General features: G+C 37.2%; 1 protein-coding gene across 2 annotated transcripts in view; it reads left to right on the top strand.

Annotated features, from left to right (window-relative positions):
• LOC126164648 (solute carrier family 35 member G1-like) overlaps positions 1–17,602 on the top strand; it is a 266,941-nt gene extending 249,339 nt beyond the window's left edge. For both annotated transcript variants that reach the window (XM_049920258.1, XM_049920259.1), the window contains 2 exons: positions 11,412–11,627; positions 14,382–17,602. In XM_049920258.1, the coding sequence (XP_049776215.1) occupies positions 11,412–11,627; positions 14,382–14,861 (696 nt within the window). In that variant the 3' untranslated portion in view covers positions 14,862–17,602. The remainder of the gene's footprint in view (positions 1–11,411; positions 11,628–14,381) is intronic.
• Positions 17,603–18,262: the final 660 nt, after the last annotated feature.

The following is an 18,262-nucleotide window of genomic DNA, read 5'->3' as shown; positions in this document are numbered from 1 at the left end:
CAATATGACGTATCCTGCATTTCCAAACCCCCTGTCATCAAAGTTCGCTACTCTGTCTTTCACCCACCTATCCCTTTGCCTGCTCCCACTCCAACACTACTCAGCATTCTATTCCAACAATATACCTACTAGCCCTTTCCTGCACTTCTTTCTTTTTCTGCCTCTCTCCCCCTCAAATGTCCTGACTGCACCTGGCAGCCCTACCCTGTCTGCACCATGTCCCTGCATCCTCCTACAAGAAACACTACACCACCGCTACCTTGCTGTCTCCTCCCCCCCCCCCCTCCCCCACAGCCTCCTCCGTATGCCCATGATTCAGAGATTGCTTTTCTCATCAGGCACAGCTGCTTGCAGTCCAGCCACAGTGGCCAGAGACAGTGATCGTGTGTGTGTGTGTGTGTGTGTGTGTGTGTGTGTGTGTGTGTGTATTATACTTGCATGGCCAAAATCTCATATTTATGGCAGTCTTTTTGATGTGCCTGTCTGTCACTCAACATCTCTTCTGTACGGTGAGTAGCAGTCTATCCTTTTCATGATACTGTTGAAATACATCAATGGTAGACATGTAAATGGATAATCCTCAGATATTTAAAAAAAAATAAAGTAACTCCTCATTAAGAATAGCTCCTATAATTTATTGAGATTTCAAGACTCATCACTGCAAATTCTGTATTAGCTACTGTTTAGGTTAAACATGCCTTGCCTTGCCAGTATGTAGACAGCTGACAGTGATCTGAGTAAAGTTATATTACTGCTTTTTTAAAGCATGATATTAGATAGAAACAGCACCTGAGAAGTGAAAAGAAAGGAGCTTTTCTGCTAATATGCATTAACAGTAATTCCCATAATCATGAGTATGAGAAGATTAGCACTAGTTAAACTTTTCTGTTAGCAGGCTTCATAAAAGTACCCTGCAGTAACTTCTTCTGCACCCATTCCACATCCATGAAGGATTTCCTCGATGATGGAATTCAAAGTTCACTGCGTGTGAACTGCAATTCTAAAGTTAATCTTTCACTCTGCTGTGGATTGTAGGCAATTGTAAAACTACCTCTCAGAAAAAGTCTCATGGAAGACCATGATGTAACCATAGAACCCTGGATATTTAGGTCAATGCTCTTATTTGCAGGACTGTCAAAGTATGTCTTGGAACAAGTCTCACAGCTTCGAGCAATTAGTATATCCTGTCTGCTGTCCAAACTATGTGGAAGCCCTTCTGCACATCTCAGGCAACTATTTGATGTGTCACCATACTGAGGATTTCCAGGACCATCAAACATTCTTTGCAGAATGATATTATTATAATAGCCTTCATAGTTTAACTGCTGCAGTCGAAAAAATTTAAGTTGTACGCACAACAATGCTACTGAAGAAAATGAGTGCTTTAGCTCTTTTGCTGACTATTCAGTATTGCCCATCAGCCTTTCTCCATAGGCAAGGTGAATAATGTATATCTGTGTACTGTTGTTTGACATGGAGGTGGAAGGTTTGAATCCTAGTTGTTGAAGAACTGTTCATTAGCAGTATTTGAGCAATACGAGGAGGAGTGATAGTGGCATTGGTTTTCATATCACCAGGCTTTTGTGCCAATGTCACGGGTATTGAACATACTTCCATAACGTCGCATGGAGCAGACAATGCTGTTGATATTGATCCATCATTTGGATGGGAATGTTAAGCTTAGTGGTTCCCTTGGTGCTATGTGAGAGGAGTAGTCTATGTGCCAGCACTGTGCTTCACACTATCCTTTCTCTTACTGTCATAAGACACAAACATGGCACCACACACTACAGTCACCTGCATTCTACAGACACACTTAAACATATACCTCATACACCATAAAGGAAGGGTCCAATTGTGTGCAGAGGAAGAAAACCCTTTTTGATTATGGAGCTGAGAAGTCCCTCTCCTAGCCATACCAACTTCTTTTTCTTTACAGCTCATTAATTTCTACTGTCCATCAGATTCACAAAATTGTCCTAATCCTAATAATATAAGGGGTGATCAAAAAGTTTAAGGGCGTTGCTACAGCATATATGCAATGTAGCATGACTCTAGTCACGTATTTAAGCATCAATGTGGAGGTAAAGGATTAGTGTGGCATTCATGTTTTCCTAAAATGCATGCAATAAATGTGAACTAATGCAATGTTATTACCAAACATGTCCAAACAGGACCAACATACTGTTATTCTTTACTTGGCTGTTGAAGAACAAACAATGGTAGATATCCAAGACAAATGGCTCAAATGGCTCTGAGCACTATGGGACGTAACATCTGGGGCCATCAGTCCCCTAGAACTTAGAACTACTTAAACCTAACTAGCCTAAGGACATCACACACATCCATGCTCGAGGCAGGATTCGAACCTGCGACCGTAGCAGTCGCGCAGTTCCAGACTGAAGTGCTTAGAACCACTCGCCACACCGGCCGGCCATCCAAGACATCCATCAGAGAATGAAGAATATGTATGGGCAACATGCATGTCAATGGGCTGCTGCTTTATGATGATACACATCTCCACATCACAAATGTCATAATGCATAAATTATGTGTACTCAAGTTTAAATGAGTACCCACCCAACACTCTTGATCTCTCCCCATATGATTATCATGCCTTCAGTCCCTTTAAAAAGGCCTTGAAGAGTTGATGATTCCTATTGGATCAGGATATACAGCAGGCAGTTATGGATGTGCTCATGCAGCAGGACTCATTGTTTTACCAAATGGGTATCTTCAGCCTGGTGGAATGATGGCCTCAATGTTCATGGTGATTCTGCCAGAATGGCATAATGATTATGGACTATGGCCTTGAATGGACACTTTTTGATTGCTACTTGTAAGCTTAAACCAATTTGTTGTGTAATATCACAATTTTTGTTGTTGCATGCCCCCTCCCCCTTTTCACTCTGCCCCTTCACATACACACTATTATTTATTTAATGAACAAAAACAACTTGGCACTTTTTGTCATACAATGATTTATGATTTTTTATGTCCATCATCATACATTTGTCACTTTATAACTGTGATATACAAACATGAAACAAAATTTGCATACCCCGGTTCCCAGACCTCCTGAAGTAGACATTGAGTGTGGATATTTTAACACAGACACACTCCCTTTGACTGTTCAGGGATGTCACTAAACCCACTCAAAATGTAAACAACCATGCATGAGCAGCGCCTATTAGATGGAGAAGGTATGACAGCCAATTAGTTCCAGTCATACCACCAGGAAGGAGGTACATGTTTCGTGTTGTGTGTAGTTCATCCATGTCTAGATGGTCAATACTGCAGTTTGATCGTGTCTGCATTGTTACTTTGTGGCAGGAATGGCACTCAACAAGGGAAGTGTCCAGACATCTCAGAGTGAACCAAAGTGATGTTGTTCAGACATGGAGGAGTTACAGAGACACAGGAACTGTCGATGACATGCCTCGCTCAGGCCTACCAAGAGCTACTACTGCAGTGGATGACCGCCACCTACGGATTATGGCTTAGAGGAACCCTGACAGCAATGCCACCTTGTTGCATAATGCTTTTCGTGCAGCCACAGGATGTCATGTTATGACTCAAACTGTGCATAATAGGCTGCATGATGCGCAACTTCACTCCCAACGTCCATAGCAAGGTCCATCTTTGCAACTACAACACCATGCAGCATGGTACAGATGGGCCCAACACCATGCTGAATGGACTGCTCAGGAGTGGCATCACGTTCTCTTCACCGATGAGTGTTGCATATGCCTTCAACCAGACTGTCATCAGAGACGTGTTTGTAGGCAACCTGGTCAGACTGTCTAGCGAGTGCAGCAAGGTGAAGGTTCCCTGCTGTTTCGGGGTGGGATTATGTGGGGCTGACGCACACCACTGGTGGTCATGGAAGATGCTGTATGATATGTGAATGCCATCCTCCGACAGACAGTGCAACCATATCAGTAGCATATTGTCAAGGCATTTGTCTTCATGGATGACAATTCGCACCCCCATCATGCACATCTTTTGAATGACTTAATTCAGGACAATGACATCACTCGACAACAGTGGCCAGCATGTTCTCCAGACATGAAATCTATCGAACATGCCTGGGATAGATTGAAAAGGGCTGTTTTTGGGCAATTGTGACCCACCAACCACTCTGAGGGATCTATGCTAAATTGCTGTTGAGCAGTGGGACAATCTGGACCAACAGTGCCTTGATGAACTTATGGATAGTATGCCACAATGAATACAGGCATGCATCAAAGCAAGAGGACATGCTACTGGGTATTAGAGGTACCGGTGTGTACTGCATTCTGGACCAACCCCTCTGAACATCTCACTGTATGGTGGTACAACATGCAATGCTTGGTTTCCATGATCATTAAAAAGGGCAGAAATGATGTATATGTTGATCTCTATTCCAGTTTTCTGTACAGATTCTAGATTCTGTGTCTTTCTCAGAGTAATTTTAACATGGTACAGTTACCAATAACCAAACATTGCAACAATTCAGAAGGGGGCAATAATTAAATTGAATTGCAACTACAAGTAAATATCTGGATTGCAACTGTAAATCAATAATGACTTCTTGTCATGCTCCAACAAAGAAAGAGATAGTGATGTTACAAGAATTATAGTTTCCTAAATGTGGTGCCTTTTCAGTTTAACACTTAGTTACATGATTGAAAGTAATCAGTATTGCTATAGTGTCAAATATGACGAGATTAAGGAAACCATATATTCCCTTTTCCCTGCTAAGCAATCTAGCTATATTCAGTGACTTTGTTGTTTAATTGTTTGTGCATTGTCTGTCTGCTGTAGGAATACTTATTCAGCTCAACATTTGTCAAACCACCTCCAACTTGATGAGATGTTAAACTGCAGCTGTCCTCTTTTCTCCAGACTTGTAAGTGGCTGTTGCAGGACGTGCAATTATCATCTCTTCAGTGTATTTATCATTTGTGTTCTTAAAGAGAAAGTAAGCAGATTATGTACTTTAACTGCATCACTCCATGCAATTATCCCATAAAACAACAACAAATGAAAATAAGCAAAGTGTATTAGGATGTCCACACACAAATAAACATAATGCAAGACACTTCTGTGGGCAAAGTGGGCAAACTGGATGAATGCTGATGTGATAACATCATTTCATTTTATTAGAACACTTCAGTCTCCAACTGTATTGATGACTTTTGTTAGATGAAATACAACACACTTTGCAGTAAATAATTTGGGTTTGTACGGTATCAATATGATATAAGGCAGCTGTATTTATGGGGAGAATTCTATTTCATCATATGACTTCTTATTTGCTTGATATTGCTCTCATCATTACCGTTATGAATTTTTGTATATTATATTTGCTAAACCTCCACTTTCTTCTGTCTTCCATTATTGTTAGTAGAGTAGATTGTGTAGATATAGCGGTCTGACATTCAGGATGATCAGCTTTAAATTATCAGTTTGGCTATCCAAATTTATGTTTCACAGTGTTTCCTTGAACAAAATCATGAAAATTTTTGAGTAAATCCTGTCAAAATTAAATATCTGAGTTCCTTCATGAGTCTTTGCCACATTGTAGCTTGTGCTCTGGTTCTGGTGACTTCATTACTGATAGCACGTTAAACTGTTGGTCTGTTGTGTTAGGTTATTTTGTTTCTGTTAAGTTCCTTTCACACTGATAGTGTATCCTGTCTCAGAATAGAGTAATTATTTTTAAATTTGCACTACAGTTCAAGTTTTCAGTAGTATGTTATTTCTCTTTGATTACTTTTGCACCAGTGCTAATAACATGCCTCCTCCATGAACATCTCATCATAAATGGCATGTGGAGGTAAGTGACATGTGTAAGGGGAAAAAACATGTTGAAAACAAGAGCAATGACTATGCAAGAAAAGAATGGAATATGTCTGCCAAAAAATGGAATAAAAACATCAAAAACAGATGCTGTAATATGAGTCATAAACCACATAAATAGGGTGTTTTGAGAAGATCAAAACTAATAGATAAATAAGCAGAAAAAGATTTGCAAAGTTGTAGAGTGTACAGTGGAATGATACAAGAAGACAAAAGTATGTGGAGTGAACCACAGTACAAGTGGGGTGAGCCATAACCAAGACATAGGAACAAAGAAACACCATGTTGCAGGAACTAAAAGCTAGAAAAAATCCTGTACACAAATATCCAGAAACAAATACTTGACAAGGACCATTCTGTTCCTTTAGCATTTGTTTATTGACAGTACAGTATGTTCTACATCTATATTCCACAAGCCATTGGACAATGCATGGTAAATGGTAAATTGAACCGCTACCAGTTGTTCCCTTTCCTGTTCCACCTGCAAATAGACTGTCTATATGCCTCTGTAAGAGCCCTAATTTCTTTTATCTTATCTTCATGGTCCTTACAGGAAGTGTATGTTGGAGACTGTCATGAGCAAAATGCTACCAATTACATCATTTGAGCGTGCCTCGTGAACCATCTTAAAGCTTCAGTTACTTACATGCTCCTTCAATTCCTTCCAGACTTGGCAAAAACTCTTTTATGATGGTGTGTGACTGATACCTCTGGAGATGATGGATGTAATGGAAAGTTAGACTTATTCACTGAATCAAGGTCACTGAAGTGAGTTACTTCATGTACTCTAAGCAATGAATTTGCTTTAGTTGAAGCCAACAGCCCCAGATATATTCTGTCCCAAAGTTGTTGATCTCTCAGTATCATAAGAAAGTGTGGTTTAATTGGTAGTGTACTTCTGTGAAATGGAGGGATCTGGGTTTGAAACTGGTTGGTCACATAGTCTTATCTTGCCAGATACAGGGTGACAATTATTAAACTATATGAAAAAAACTTACATTAGTTTCAAACTATGGTTTGCAGACAATTTGTTCAACATGTAAATGTCACTACAGATATTCATATTTAGGTTAAGACATGTTTTATATGCCTGCCATCATTTACGATGATGTGGTGCTGACAAACAGTGAAATTCTGCATGACCCTCTGAAGTGTCGGAACATCGATGCTGTTGATGACTTCCTGACTGGCTGTTTTCAGCTCAGCAATGGTTTTGGAGTTACTTCTCTACACCTTGTATTTAAAATAGCCCACAAAAAGGAGTCGCATGCATTCAGATCCAGAGAATATGGCGGCCAATCGAGGCCCGTGCCAGTGGCCTCTGGGCACTTCAGAGACAGAATGCAGTCCCCAGAGTGCTGCTCCAGGACATCAAACACTCTCCTGCTTTGATGTGTTCAGCTCCATCTTGCATGAACCACATGTTGTCGAAATCAGGATCACTTTGGATAATGGCATGAAATCATCTTCTGAAACCTTGACATACCATTTGGTAGCTGCCATGCCATCAAGGAATATAGCACCAATTATTTCATGACTGGGTGCTGCACACCACACAGTCATCTGTTGGGAGTGAAGAGACTTCTTGATCGCAAAATGTGGGTTCTCAGTCGCCTAAATGTGCCAATTTTGCTTACTGACAAACCCATCCAAAAGGAAGTGGGCTTTGTTGCTAAGCCAAACCATATAGCACACACTAATTCCCATCATGCCCCATGGTCAACCATGCAGTTTGAATGTCCTAACACAAACCATTTAGAAGTTATGATAATTGCATTTCATATAGTTCATAATTATCATCCCATACAGTTATATAAATGCAGTTAAAAATTGAAGTGAATAATCAAATGAGCCTTAGATTTCACAGTTGATAATCGATTAGAAGTTGAAACAGATTAAAGACAGGGAATGCCAATAAAGTCTAGGTGAATTAATGTTCAGGATATAACTTTGTATATTGAAAGATAAAGCTAATGAGAAATACAGATGCAGTATTAACTTAAGTAGACAATTAACTCCAAACCACTGAGATAGAAAATGCAGCTGCATGTGAGAGTTATTGGGCAAGATTCACTACCAATAGCAAGCATAAATTTATGACAGGATCAATTACCAATCTCTCCCTTGGATTCACCTGAAAGATTTAGAAAAAAATAATCAGTTTGTTAGTACATATATTCCCCAGTAGTACTATTATCATTGGAACAAGATTTAATCATCCACCAACCAACTAGGACATATGCAGTTTTGTAATTGATGGGCATATAAAACATCCTGTGAAATAGAATGGCTTCTCTGAAAACTAGCTAGAACAGATAGTTCAAAAACCCACTAATGGTGGAAACATATTTGATCTAATGGGAAGAAATAGATCTGATCTGAGGATGTTGACGTTGAAACTCGTATCAGTGACTATGAGACAGCTGTAACAATACTGAATACCAAGATACAAAGGCTAACTAAAACAAGGAAAAAGATTCACATGTTCAGAAAACATTAGTCATATATCACTGAGGATTGTCAAACATTTAGTTCTGAGCAAGAGCATGCAGATGAACTGTGGCTGACATTTAGAAGAATAGCTGACTGAGCATTGTATAGACATGCCCAAATCAAACTGTTTAATGTAGGAGGGACATTCTCTGCTATACAGTTTCTGTAAAGAAACTTCTAAAAAAACAGCAATTACTACACAATAGATATCAAACAAACCATAAGAGTATAGATAGAGAGATGCTAAACTGAATAAGTTTGGGTGTCAAAAGAGCAATAAATGAAGCCTTCAAAAATGAATAAATAGTGGCATAGTCACAGCAGAACACATTATTTGCATCTTTATTCCAGTTACAGGCCACAATCATATACATGGTGCATGAAATAAAGCTGGCCCGTGAAAATATTTTAAATATGAGTGACATGGCGTTGACCCTTAATAATGAACATTGCAGAAGATGCTTGAAATGGCCACAAATAACACTGATGCAGTGCTGTGTTTGATTCCTGAAGCTGTTAGACATGCGTATCAGCTGTGCCTGAAGGATATCAGCAATTGTGTCTCCCGTGTTCCGCTGCAGTTCTTCCAGTGGTGATGATTACTTGATTACAGAGAGATCAGGTGATCAAGGCGGACAGGAGATTGGACTGCCTTTGATGGCTGTCCACTCCTTACCAAATACCTCATGCATTCAAGACAAAGTTGTCAAGGTGGTGTGTCTTGTTGCTCCATCTTGCCAGAAATATCCATACAGTCAGCCATACTCTGTGAGGTGATCCACATATGGACCAAACAGTTTCTGGACATATTAGTCAGCATTTATGATATGGACATCAGTCATTTCAGACCAACCACTAACCTTGGGATTATACATTGGCTCTTCAAAGTACTGACGAGGATTTTCTGGTGCATGTTTTGTGAGTTCACATAGCCTGACATGCTGAATGAGGCCTCATCTGAAGAAATGAAAAATAAAGGATCCAAAAGTATCTGATTCCACTTCACTCAGAAATCACTGGCAAAACTTAATATCTGAAAGTTTGTCCAGATGCTCCAACTCAAGCGCAACAGAAAATCTTAAGAGCTACAAATGCAGGTCCTTTTCAATAAGTGTCAATTCCACATCAGTCTTATAAATATTTTCTGGGTCAGTTTTATTTCACCCACCCTGTGCAACAAGTAATTACTTTCAGTCAATGATGACCATCTTCGAGGCCTGAGTACTGACACTTTTCTAACAATAAATGCCATAGTCAAATCTTGTTGAAAGACATCTCACAAAATCTCAGAAATTCTTGTCATACGTAAAGACTGTCAGTGTCCCCGAAGTTAGTACCCAGGCACTCATGGATGACATGTGAACTGAAATCAAAAGTAGCAAAACAGAACTATGGAACTCTATTTTCAAATTTTACTTTACTAAGAAATTTTTGGGATTATTGTTTCTGTTTCACTGTTGCACTGCTGCAAATATGAAGAACATAGATAATAATGTCAGAGGCAACTGAAGAGCAGCTGAAATCAGTAAAACTGAACAAAACTCCATCCCTATCAGGTTCTGCGCTGAAGCTGTGGCTGAGTTAGCCTCCATTTTAACCATGGATCCTTCAAGTGAGAAACTGCCCAGTAGGTGGAAGAAAGCAAGAGCAATCCCAGGGTTCTTTTGGATGATCCATTTTTCTACTACGAAGTTACTATCTGAAATATCTACAAATATTCAGCCAGGTTTTCCTGTTTTAATTACTGCCAAGATTAGCAGTTCACTTTAAATGTGCAGAAATATAAAACTGTGAACTTCACACAATGAAAAACTATTCTCTGAGTACATTATCAATGAACCATAACTGGAACCAGTCAACTCATACAAATACTTTGGTGTAGCAGCATATTGGATTATAAAAGGCAATCATCACATAGGCTCATTTGCAGATAAAGTACATGGCAGATTTCCGTTTGTCAGTATACTAAAAAAAAAAAAAAAAAAAGTAATTACACTACAAGGGAGATAGCTTAAATACATTTGGGTGGCTTATCCCTGAATATTGCTGAAATATGTGAGACCTGTAAGAATGAGTCTCTCAGTATATGTTGAACAAAGAAACCCAGTGAGTATGGTCACAAGGTAATTTGACCCATGGAAGGGCATCAACATCATGCTGAAAAACCAGGAAACCTAAACTGGCAGGCACTTGAAAACAGGCCATGAAAGGCTGCTTAAAAATATTCAAGAACCAAAAGTAGATGAAGAACCTAGAGATATACCACAACACCCTTCATATTGCTACCATAGGAATCAAAAAGGAAAGATTGAGCTAACTGCAGTGAACACACAGGTATTTAAGCAATAACACTTCCTACACTCTATACACTAATGGAACAAGATGAAGATCTAACAAGTGGTACAATGTGAAGTATCCTCTCATGTGCACTTCTCACAGTGTTTCAGATTCTAGATGTATATGTAGATTGCATAGTGTTTGGACCAATGTATCAGTAATTGTACCTTGCATGATGAAATAATAGCATAAGAAACTGTCGAGTGAGGTGACTAATTTCACACTATGAAGAAGGGAGGTAGGATTACAAGCTTATGTCCCACCAAATTCCCTCACAGACTTACATATGTATGAACTTTATGGGAAAAAGTATAATGTAAATAATTTTCTGCTGAAAACTAATGTAAAATAATAAGTAATTACAAAAAGATTTAAAAACGTAAATAATAATATGGAAAGTGTAGATTGCTACTCACCTCATAGAGGAGTCAGAGGCAGGCCCAATGAAAAAGGATGCTAAAATATGTTAAGCTTTCAGACAAATTCATCCATCTGAAATAGCAAACAAACACACATTCACACAAGCAAAACTCACACAAATGTAGCCACTGACAGTGGCCTTGTGTGTATGTGAGTTGTGCTTACGTGGATGTGAGCGTATTTTCTATCTTAAAAGAAGGACATTTTGTCAAAAAAATTTCTTTTACGTAAAGCCAATACAGAACAAAAATCTTTAGCACTTGTTCTGAAATTAAAGTAATAGATCAATGTTGTGACCTTCTGCCTTTCTGTTGCAGGGATTTGTTGGTGGAATGACTCTTGTTCTGCTGTTCTTCTCCTTCCGGAGACTACCTTTAGGAGATGCAACAACAATTATCTTCAGCTCACCTGTTTTAGTCATGGTACTGTCATTCATTTTTCTGAGGGAGCCATGTGGATTCTTCCGTACTTTCATAGTTTTCCTGCTTGTTACTGGTGTTGTGCTGATAGCAAAGCCACCATTCATTTTCAAGGTAAGGCAACACATTCATCTATTCTGTATGTCAATTTCCGTACCTCAAATTTGTGAATGCTGCAGTTCCAAAAATTGTATGCCTATTACCTTATGTATGAAGAAATTGATATTATTAATTCTTGGTTCATGACTTATTATTCATGTAACAGAACTTCTCAGTGTTGATATAAGGTGTCTAGAATCAGGACTTGTCAAGTCACAAAAGGCATATTTTTCAACATGAATGAAAAACCTTTAGAGCCAAAATAATAATGACCACAAACAGTTTTCTTCCATAGTTACATCTTTAATGGTTTAATGTTTAAGTTCTATTGTTTTGTGAAATTTGATTCATAATGAACTCATTTCTTTGTTAATTTAAGTTTTGGCCTTGGAAGTTTTTGGTCCAATTTTTGATAATTTTACTTTTCTTTTTATAAAGCAGTACTCTTTTTAATTTCCAAAATCTTATGAAAAAGCACTTACAAGATCTGTTCAAAAAATTCTGTAACTTTGTCCACGAAATTTTTCTACACTACTTTTTACTTATTGTGCATGGTCTCCTTTGAAATACTCTCCTTTACAATTGATACACCGCTCCCAACACCATTCCCAGTTCTAGAAGCTATCTTGCTATGCCTCTTGCTGGATCATGAGAAGTGCCATCTGCCAATTTTCTTTTATCTCATCTGTCATTGCAAATCTTCATCCTTTCAGTGGGGTTTTCAACTTTGGAAATGGGCCATATCTGGAGAGAATGGCGGATAGTGTAATGACGGTGGCCAGTAATACTTTTGCGAACTATTGCAAAACCATCAATTGCTCAATGAACTTTTCTGAACTTGGGTCCACAGCTGTGACAGATTGTTGAAATGAGTTGATACCACCTGCAGTTACCATTTTCTTTTATTTTTAGAACTGCTGTACAATTTCTATCTCAGATCATTTTCAAGTACCCATATAAAAATTCAGCAACAGAACATAATTCCATACTACTATCTGCATGTAACATGTGTAGGCACTTAACAGCATTCACAGCAGTGGCATACTCACATTAACCACTGCACGGTCAAAACTTTTAAGTAGAGAGCAATGTTGTGTGGAAATAAATTCCTGGCATGCATTCATGTTAACAGTGCTAGTACTACTGGTTTTATAGCAACTACGACATTTGCACTTACAGGCACAATGACTATGGATGCCATGTAGACGTACCTGTGCAGATACTAGTACATCATAATGTGCCATTACTGAATTTTTGTATAAATACTTGAAAATGGTATAAGACCAAAATTGTACAATACTGGAACAAATAAAGGAAAAAGACAGACTGTTTAAAAAAAGCAGTCACATTCTTATTCCCCACAGACAGTCCATACGTAATTGTTTCACATGACAGAAATACGTAATTTTTTTTCATTATGAACATATATGTAGAACATTTAGCTACATAACAGCTTCTTGATATTGTTATCAGTTGACATCTTATTGTCAGACACGCCAAGTAGGCTGTGTCATCTACAATCATTCCGGTTTCTCTCTGTCCATTTTAAATTAATTTCATACTGTATCCAGGTAGACAGCTTATGGCCTGAAGGGTGTAATGATTCTGTTTTCGAAGAACAGCTTTTATACTTGCAGTTCACATATGGAGGTTGCTCAGACTTGGGGCATTATTTCAGAGCAGTCTTTTATTAATGAATATATCTCGTCAAACTCATACTGTTTTGAACAAGTAAGAAATGTTTGATGAACATTTTTCTTGTTAACATATTTAAAATCAGCAGCGAGAAATGTTTTATTATTAATGAGTTACAGTGTGTAATCAACAACTGACAAATGTAAGAGTACAGGAGGGGAGATGGAGATGATGCTGCATAAATCCCTTGCCTTCAGCATTGCGGAGTTGGTTGTGTGGTGGGCACTTCAAAATTTCTTAAATTCTCAGAAACAACTCTCCACAAGCTAAATTCTGAATACAGTGTAAAAAATAGATCAGAGAAAAGTTGCTGCCCTTATACAAGACTGTAATGGTACTGTAAAATCTAGAATCATCTGTTCCCACTCCAGTGGAGTACACAAGCTTAATCGTCAGTCACTGCGCCTTTTGTAAGTTGATATATTGAAATGAAAATATAGTAAGCATCTACTCGCAACAGAATCACCCTAAAAATTAGATCACAGGAAAGATACCGGGAGAAAGAATACAGGATGTATTTCTCTTAGTAAAGAAACTACAAATACAGAAGCATAAAGTACCAGAAATAGAATATAATAGAGGATATATAAAAACTGTATTGAAGAAATAAGAAGCAGAAAAGAAAAGTTTCTGCAAAAAATAGGATATGGAAGAGACAGCCATGACTTCATGCATTAAGATATGTGCCAGCAATGTAAACATGGTAACCTTGGAAGTGCTGCAAATAAGAAGTTACACGGAAGCTGGTAAACTTAAAGAAACAGAGTAAAATGTACAACAAAATGCATGGTGAATAGGTGAAATATGAAGTGAAAAACAAAATTACATGTTGCTGTCATGAAAGATTACTATTATTATTTTAAAAACTATAATATTACCCAGTGCATAAAAATTCCAAGTGTAATATACAGTATAATGGACTTAATATGTAGTGATATATCAAAAATTGATAATACTTTATTTTTCTCAGTATAGAAATGATATCTACATAAATATGTATTTTATGTGTAAATTTTTGTAACACATTATACTCTGAGTGTAAACTAATAAAACTTCTTTCTTTTTGACTTTCAGAGTGGGCCAGATGTCTACGATGTAATAGGTTACACATGTGCAATTTTTGCAACTATCTTTACAGCACTGAATATTGTTGTAATGCGTAAATGCAAAGATGTTCACTTCTCAGTTGTGGTGCTGCAGTTATCAATATGGTCACTTATCATGTCAGCAGGAACGTTGCTGACACTGGGACACCGCCATGACATTGGTGTATTAATCCACAGGACATGGTATGAATGGCTCCTGGCAGTGGCAGTGAGTGTTCTGGGACTCACTGGGCAAGTCCTTGTGGCAAAAGCCCTGAACTTGGAGGGTGCAGGAAAAGTATCTGTTACCCGTTCTCTTGACATTGTCTTGGCTTTTATCCTCCAGGTTTTTGCCTTTGGTGATTATCCTGACTGGGAGAGCATTCTCGGGGCTTTGATGGTGCTAGTTTGTGTTGTTGGGATAGGTCTGGAGGAACATGTATACTACATTGCTGGCATACTGCCATAATGAAGGCAATGGCACTGCTTGTATTTTGATATTACTATGTACTGCCATCAAGACTGTCAATGGAATCATGCAGAAATACTTGCTCATACATATATATATATCCAAAGTATTAATGAGAAAAAGGCAGCCTCACCTGAAATGACAACATGTTTTAGCAATTACAGAGATAAAACTTGAAATGATTTTCATATAAATAAACGAATCAGCCCACATTGTGTTGTAATGAACTATCAACGTTGAACAGCTCATTGTAATAGACAAAACTGTTAGCATAAATAATGTTCTGCTAATTTTGGCCAAGCAGAGACCACTATAACAACCAAGCCATTAAAGCGCACATGTCTAAACATCATAGAATTTATATCCCACAATAATGAACAAATAAATTGATGTTCTACTTCTTTAGTTATTATTCTCTGTGGCTCACACAAATTCAGACTAAAACTTTTATGTTTGTTAATGAACAATGTTCTTCTCAAAAATGGGCTTGTAATATACCATACAAAGTGATCATAGCCATCCACAAGGATGGTGTATGCTAATGTGATATAAATGCAATTCCACTGGTAATGGTGTTAAGAATGTTTCAGACATTTTAGTAATCAATAAAATGCTCTGTACATATTGAAATGCTCTGGTAGCTTGTATTGGTGAGAAAAATGCAATTGAATAATATTAAAATGATCTAGCTTCTTTTTTTCCACTTGAGCCATTGGAACAATAAAAATTGAGTTCAACTTATTCAGATCACAAAATCTATGATAAGCTTGTTGAAAGTCAAATCAAGAAATTCCCTCATCACAATAAATAAATAAAATGAAAGTTATTTATAATTGCCATTTTTTTCATTCTAAGAAAGTTTTGGTTATTTCAATTACTACAATACACAACAAACAATGTACAGAGGAAATATAATGATGCCATGGTCTCATATTATTAAAACAATTGCTTATTATTGTTCAGCTCTTAAACTGTTGCCATTAATTGTACAGGTAATAGGTAATAGTATTTTAGGTGTCCATTTTTTAAACTTGAGAGCAGATGAGTTGTATGCCTTGCCCATTTAGACCACTCTTTCTTTCATTTATGTAGCACAGGATATGAAGCTTGATTCTGAATGAAAACAGTGTTGATAGCTGTTTGTAATCTGCACGAGTATAAACTGAAAGTCAAAGAGGAGTAAGGACTGAGAAGGTAAAGAATCACTGCCATTAAATGTCTTTCTTCTTATGTACCTGATATCTGAACAAAGAACTGTGAAATGTTTTTGATATCATTAAAGTATGGTAGAGATATTGGAACCACTTATGACTCTGAAGTACTTTGAACATACTGTCTCAAACATTTTTGATGTTTTACTCAAGCAGATTTCAGTGCTGTGAATTCTTTAACTGCTTAACTTCACATTTAATTGTGTATGTAGCAGTTTTTTCAAGACATTGACCCTAAACTACTTTCTTGATAATCAAAAATGGACATAAGTAGTGAGTTTTAAAATCATACAAACCAAAAATGACTACAAAATAAAAATATACTTCTGTTTAGGCTTGTAAAAGTATCTAGCTTTCAATTTCGAATTGGGAATGATTGTATGGTTTTTTTATGTGACACAAACATCAACCTAGTGATGAAAAACCCAGGATGGCCAATAAATACCTACATGAGTGTGAATCACTGCTGACCAAGTAGAGAAGGCATTGAGTGGCAGAATGGCACATGCAAAAGACAAATTAATAAATGAACATCTAAAGACTTTTTTACACACACACACACACACACACACACACACACACACACACACACACACACACACACACACACACAGCTCCTTCCATCAGTCATCCTTCTCGCATTGCATTCTGACTGAACCAGTTTGTGTATGTGTCTTTGAGCTTTGTGTGCATTTTTAAACTTCATAATAACAAATTTTGTAGTTCAGCATTTAATCAGCCTTTTCCGTGTTCCTCTTTACTGCTAAATGCCTCCTCTATTCAATTAGTAGTCGTATACCCTCATGCAGATGTTCATTAACAATATATATGCACTTTTGCCACAATGTACTTTTTATTGACACCTATCCAAGAACATAAAGGCCAAGCCCTGATATTTTATGGCCTCTTTCATGTATTTGTAAATAAATAAAATCAATTAGACAGAACCTCAACGGGTACATCACAACAGAATAGATTATACCCATATAATATTCCATAGCCTGATGCCATAGAAATGTTGCCAGCAAAATAAGTTTAATGCTTGAAAGAATACATATTTTGTAAATCTTTGTGTTTTGTACTTATAGTGTTTCTCTGACTGATGGAACAGATTACAGAATAGATTATACATGTAAGTTTATAAGCAAATTTTATATTTAAGAAAAGATTTTTATTTTTCAAATGTTTATGTGTACTGATAGAGCAGCAACAAGAATAGACAGGATTCCTCCATAAGAATTCTTGCAGCATATTTGTAGGCTTTAAGAGATTTGAAGTTACAACATAAAAATATTTTTATTCATATGACTTACTCATAATGAAAGACCAGAAACTTATGTTGATCTGTATATGAATATTAAAAGAAAGATGTTTACAGGAAGATGGATACTGAAATTTATATGTAAATGATTTTCATGTTCAATGGAAATATTTTTTGAGGCACAACACAAAGTCTCTTAAATTGTAAAACCTTAATGTTTGTGGTTTTGTTCAATAACTCTTCTGTATGTGCAAGTATAAGTTTATATAATAAAGAAAAAAATTATGTTTTTACATTATTTTTCAGTTAATGAAAACTCTCTCTCTCTCTCTCTCTCTCTCTCTCTCTCTCTCTCTCTCTCTCTCTGTGTGTGTGTGTGTGTGTGTGTGTGTGTGTGTGTGTGTGTGTGTGTGTGTGTGTGTGTGTGTGTGTGTGTCTGTCTGTGTGTGTGTTCTTCATTCCCTAAAAATCTCATGCAGTAGAAGTAGGCAACAGAAATGACATTGATTTATGAGGCCAAAATAGGAATTCTGGATGGGAAAATGTGTAAAAAGTGGTTGTTAGATATTTCAAATCCATAATTGCCAGTGAAGAAAATAAAAGAATATCTAGTGTTAACTGTATCCTACAGAAGGGAGCAAATGCCTTGTAACACAGACATCTGAACATACATGAAAAGGAGAACATTTTCATACATGTGAAGTTTGTGAAAATAAAAGAGCAGCTTATCTGTAGTCCACAACATTAAAACATAACAACATAGTGAGTCCTGTTAAATTATGATAAAAATTATGGAAAATCATCTAGCATTGTCATGTTGCAGTTTTATTATGGCTGTATTCTCAAATGCATCATAGTCTGCCACACAGTTATGAATTCTTATCCGTCTTTTTACTAATCAAAGAGAAGTTATGAAATTAGTTTTTCTG

This window comes from Schistocerca cancellata, chromosome 1, assembly GCF_023864275.1.
Source record: "Schistocerca cancellata isolate TAMUIC-IGC-003103 chromosome 1, iqSchCanc2.1, whole genome shotgun sequence".
In the NCBI taxonomy this organism is placed as follows: domain Eukaryota; kingdom Metazoa; phylum Arthropoda; class Insecta; order Orthoptera; family Acrididae; genus Schistocerca; species Schistocerca cancellata.
This window is presented reverse-complemented; position numbering and strand designations above follow the sequence as displayed.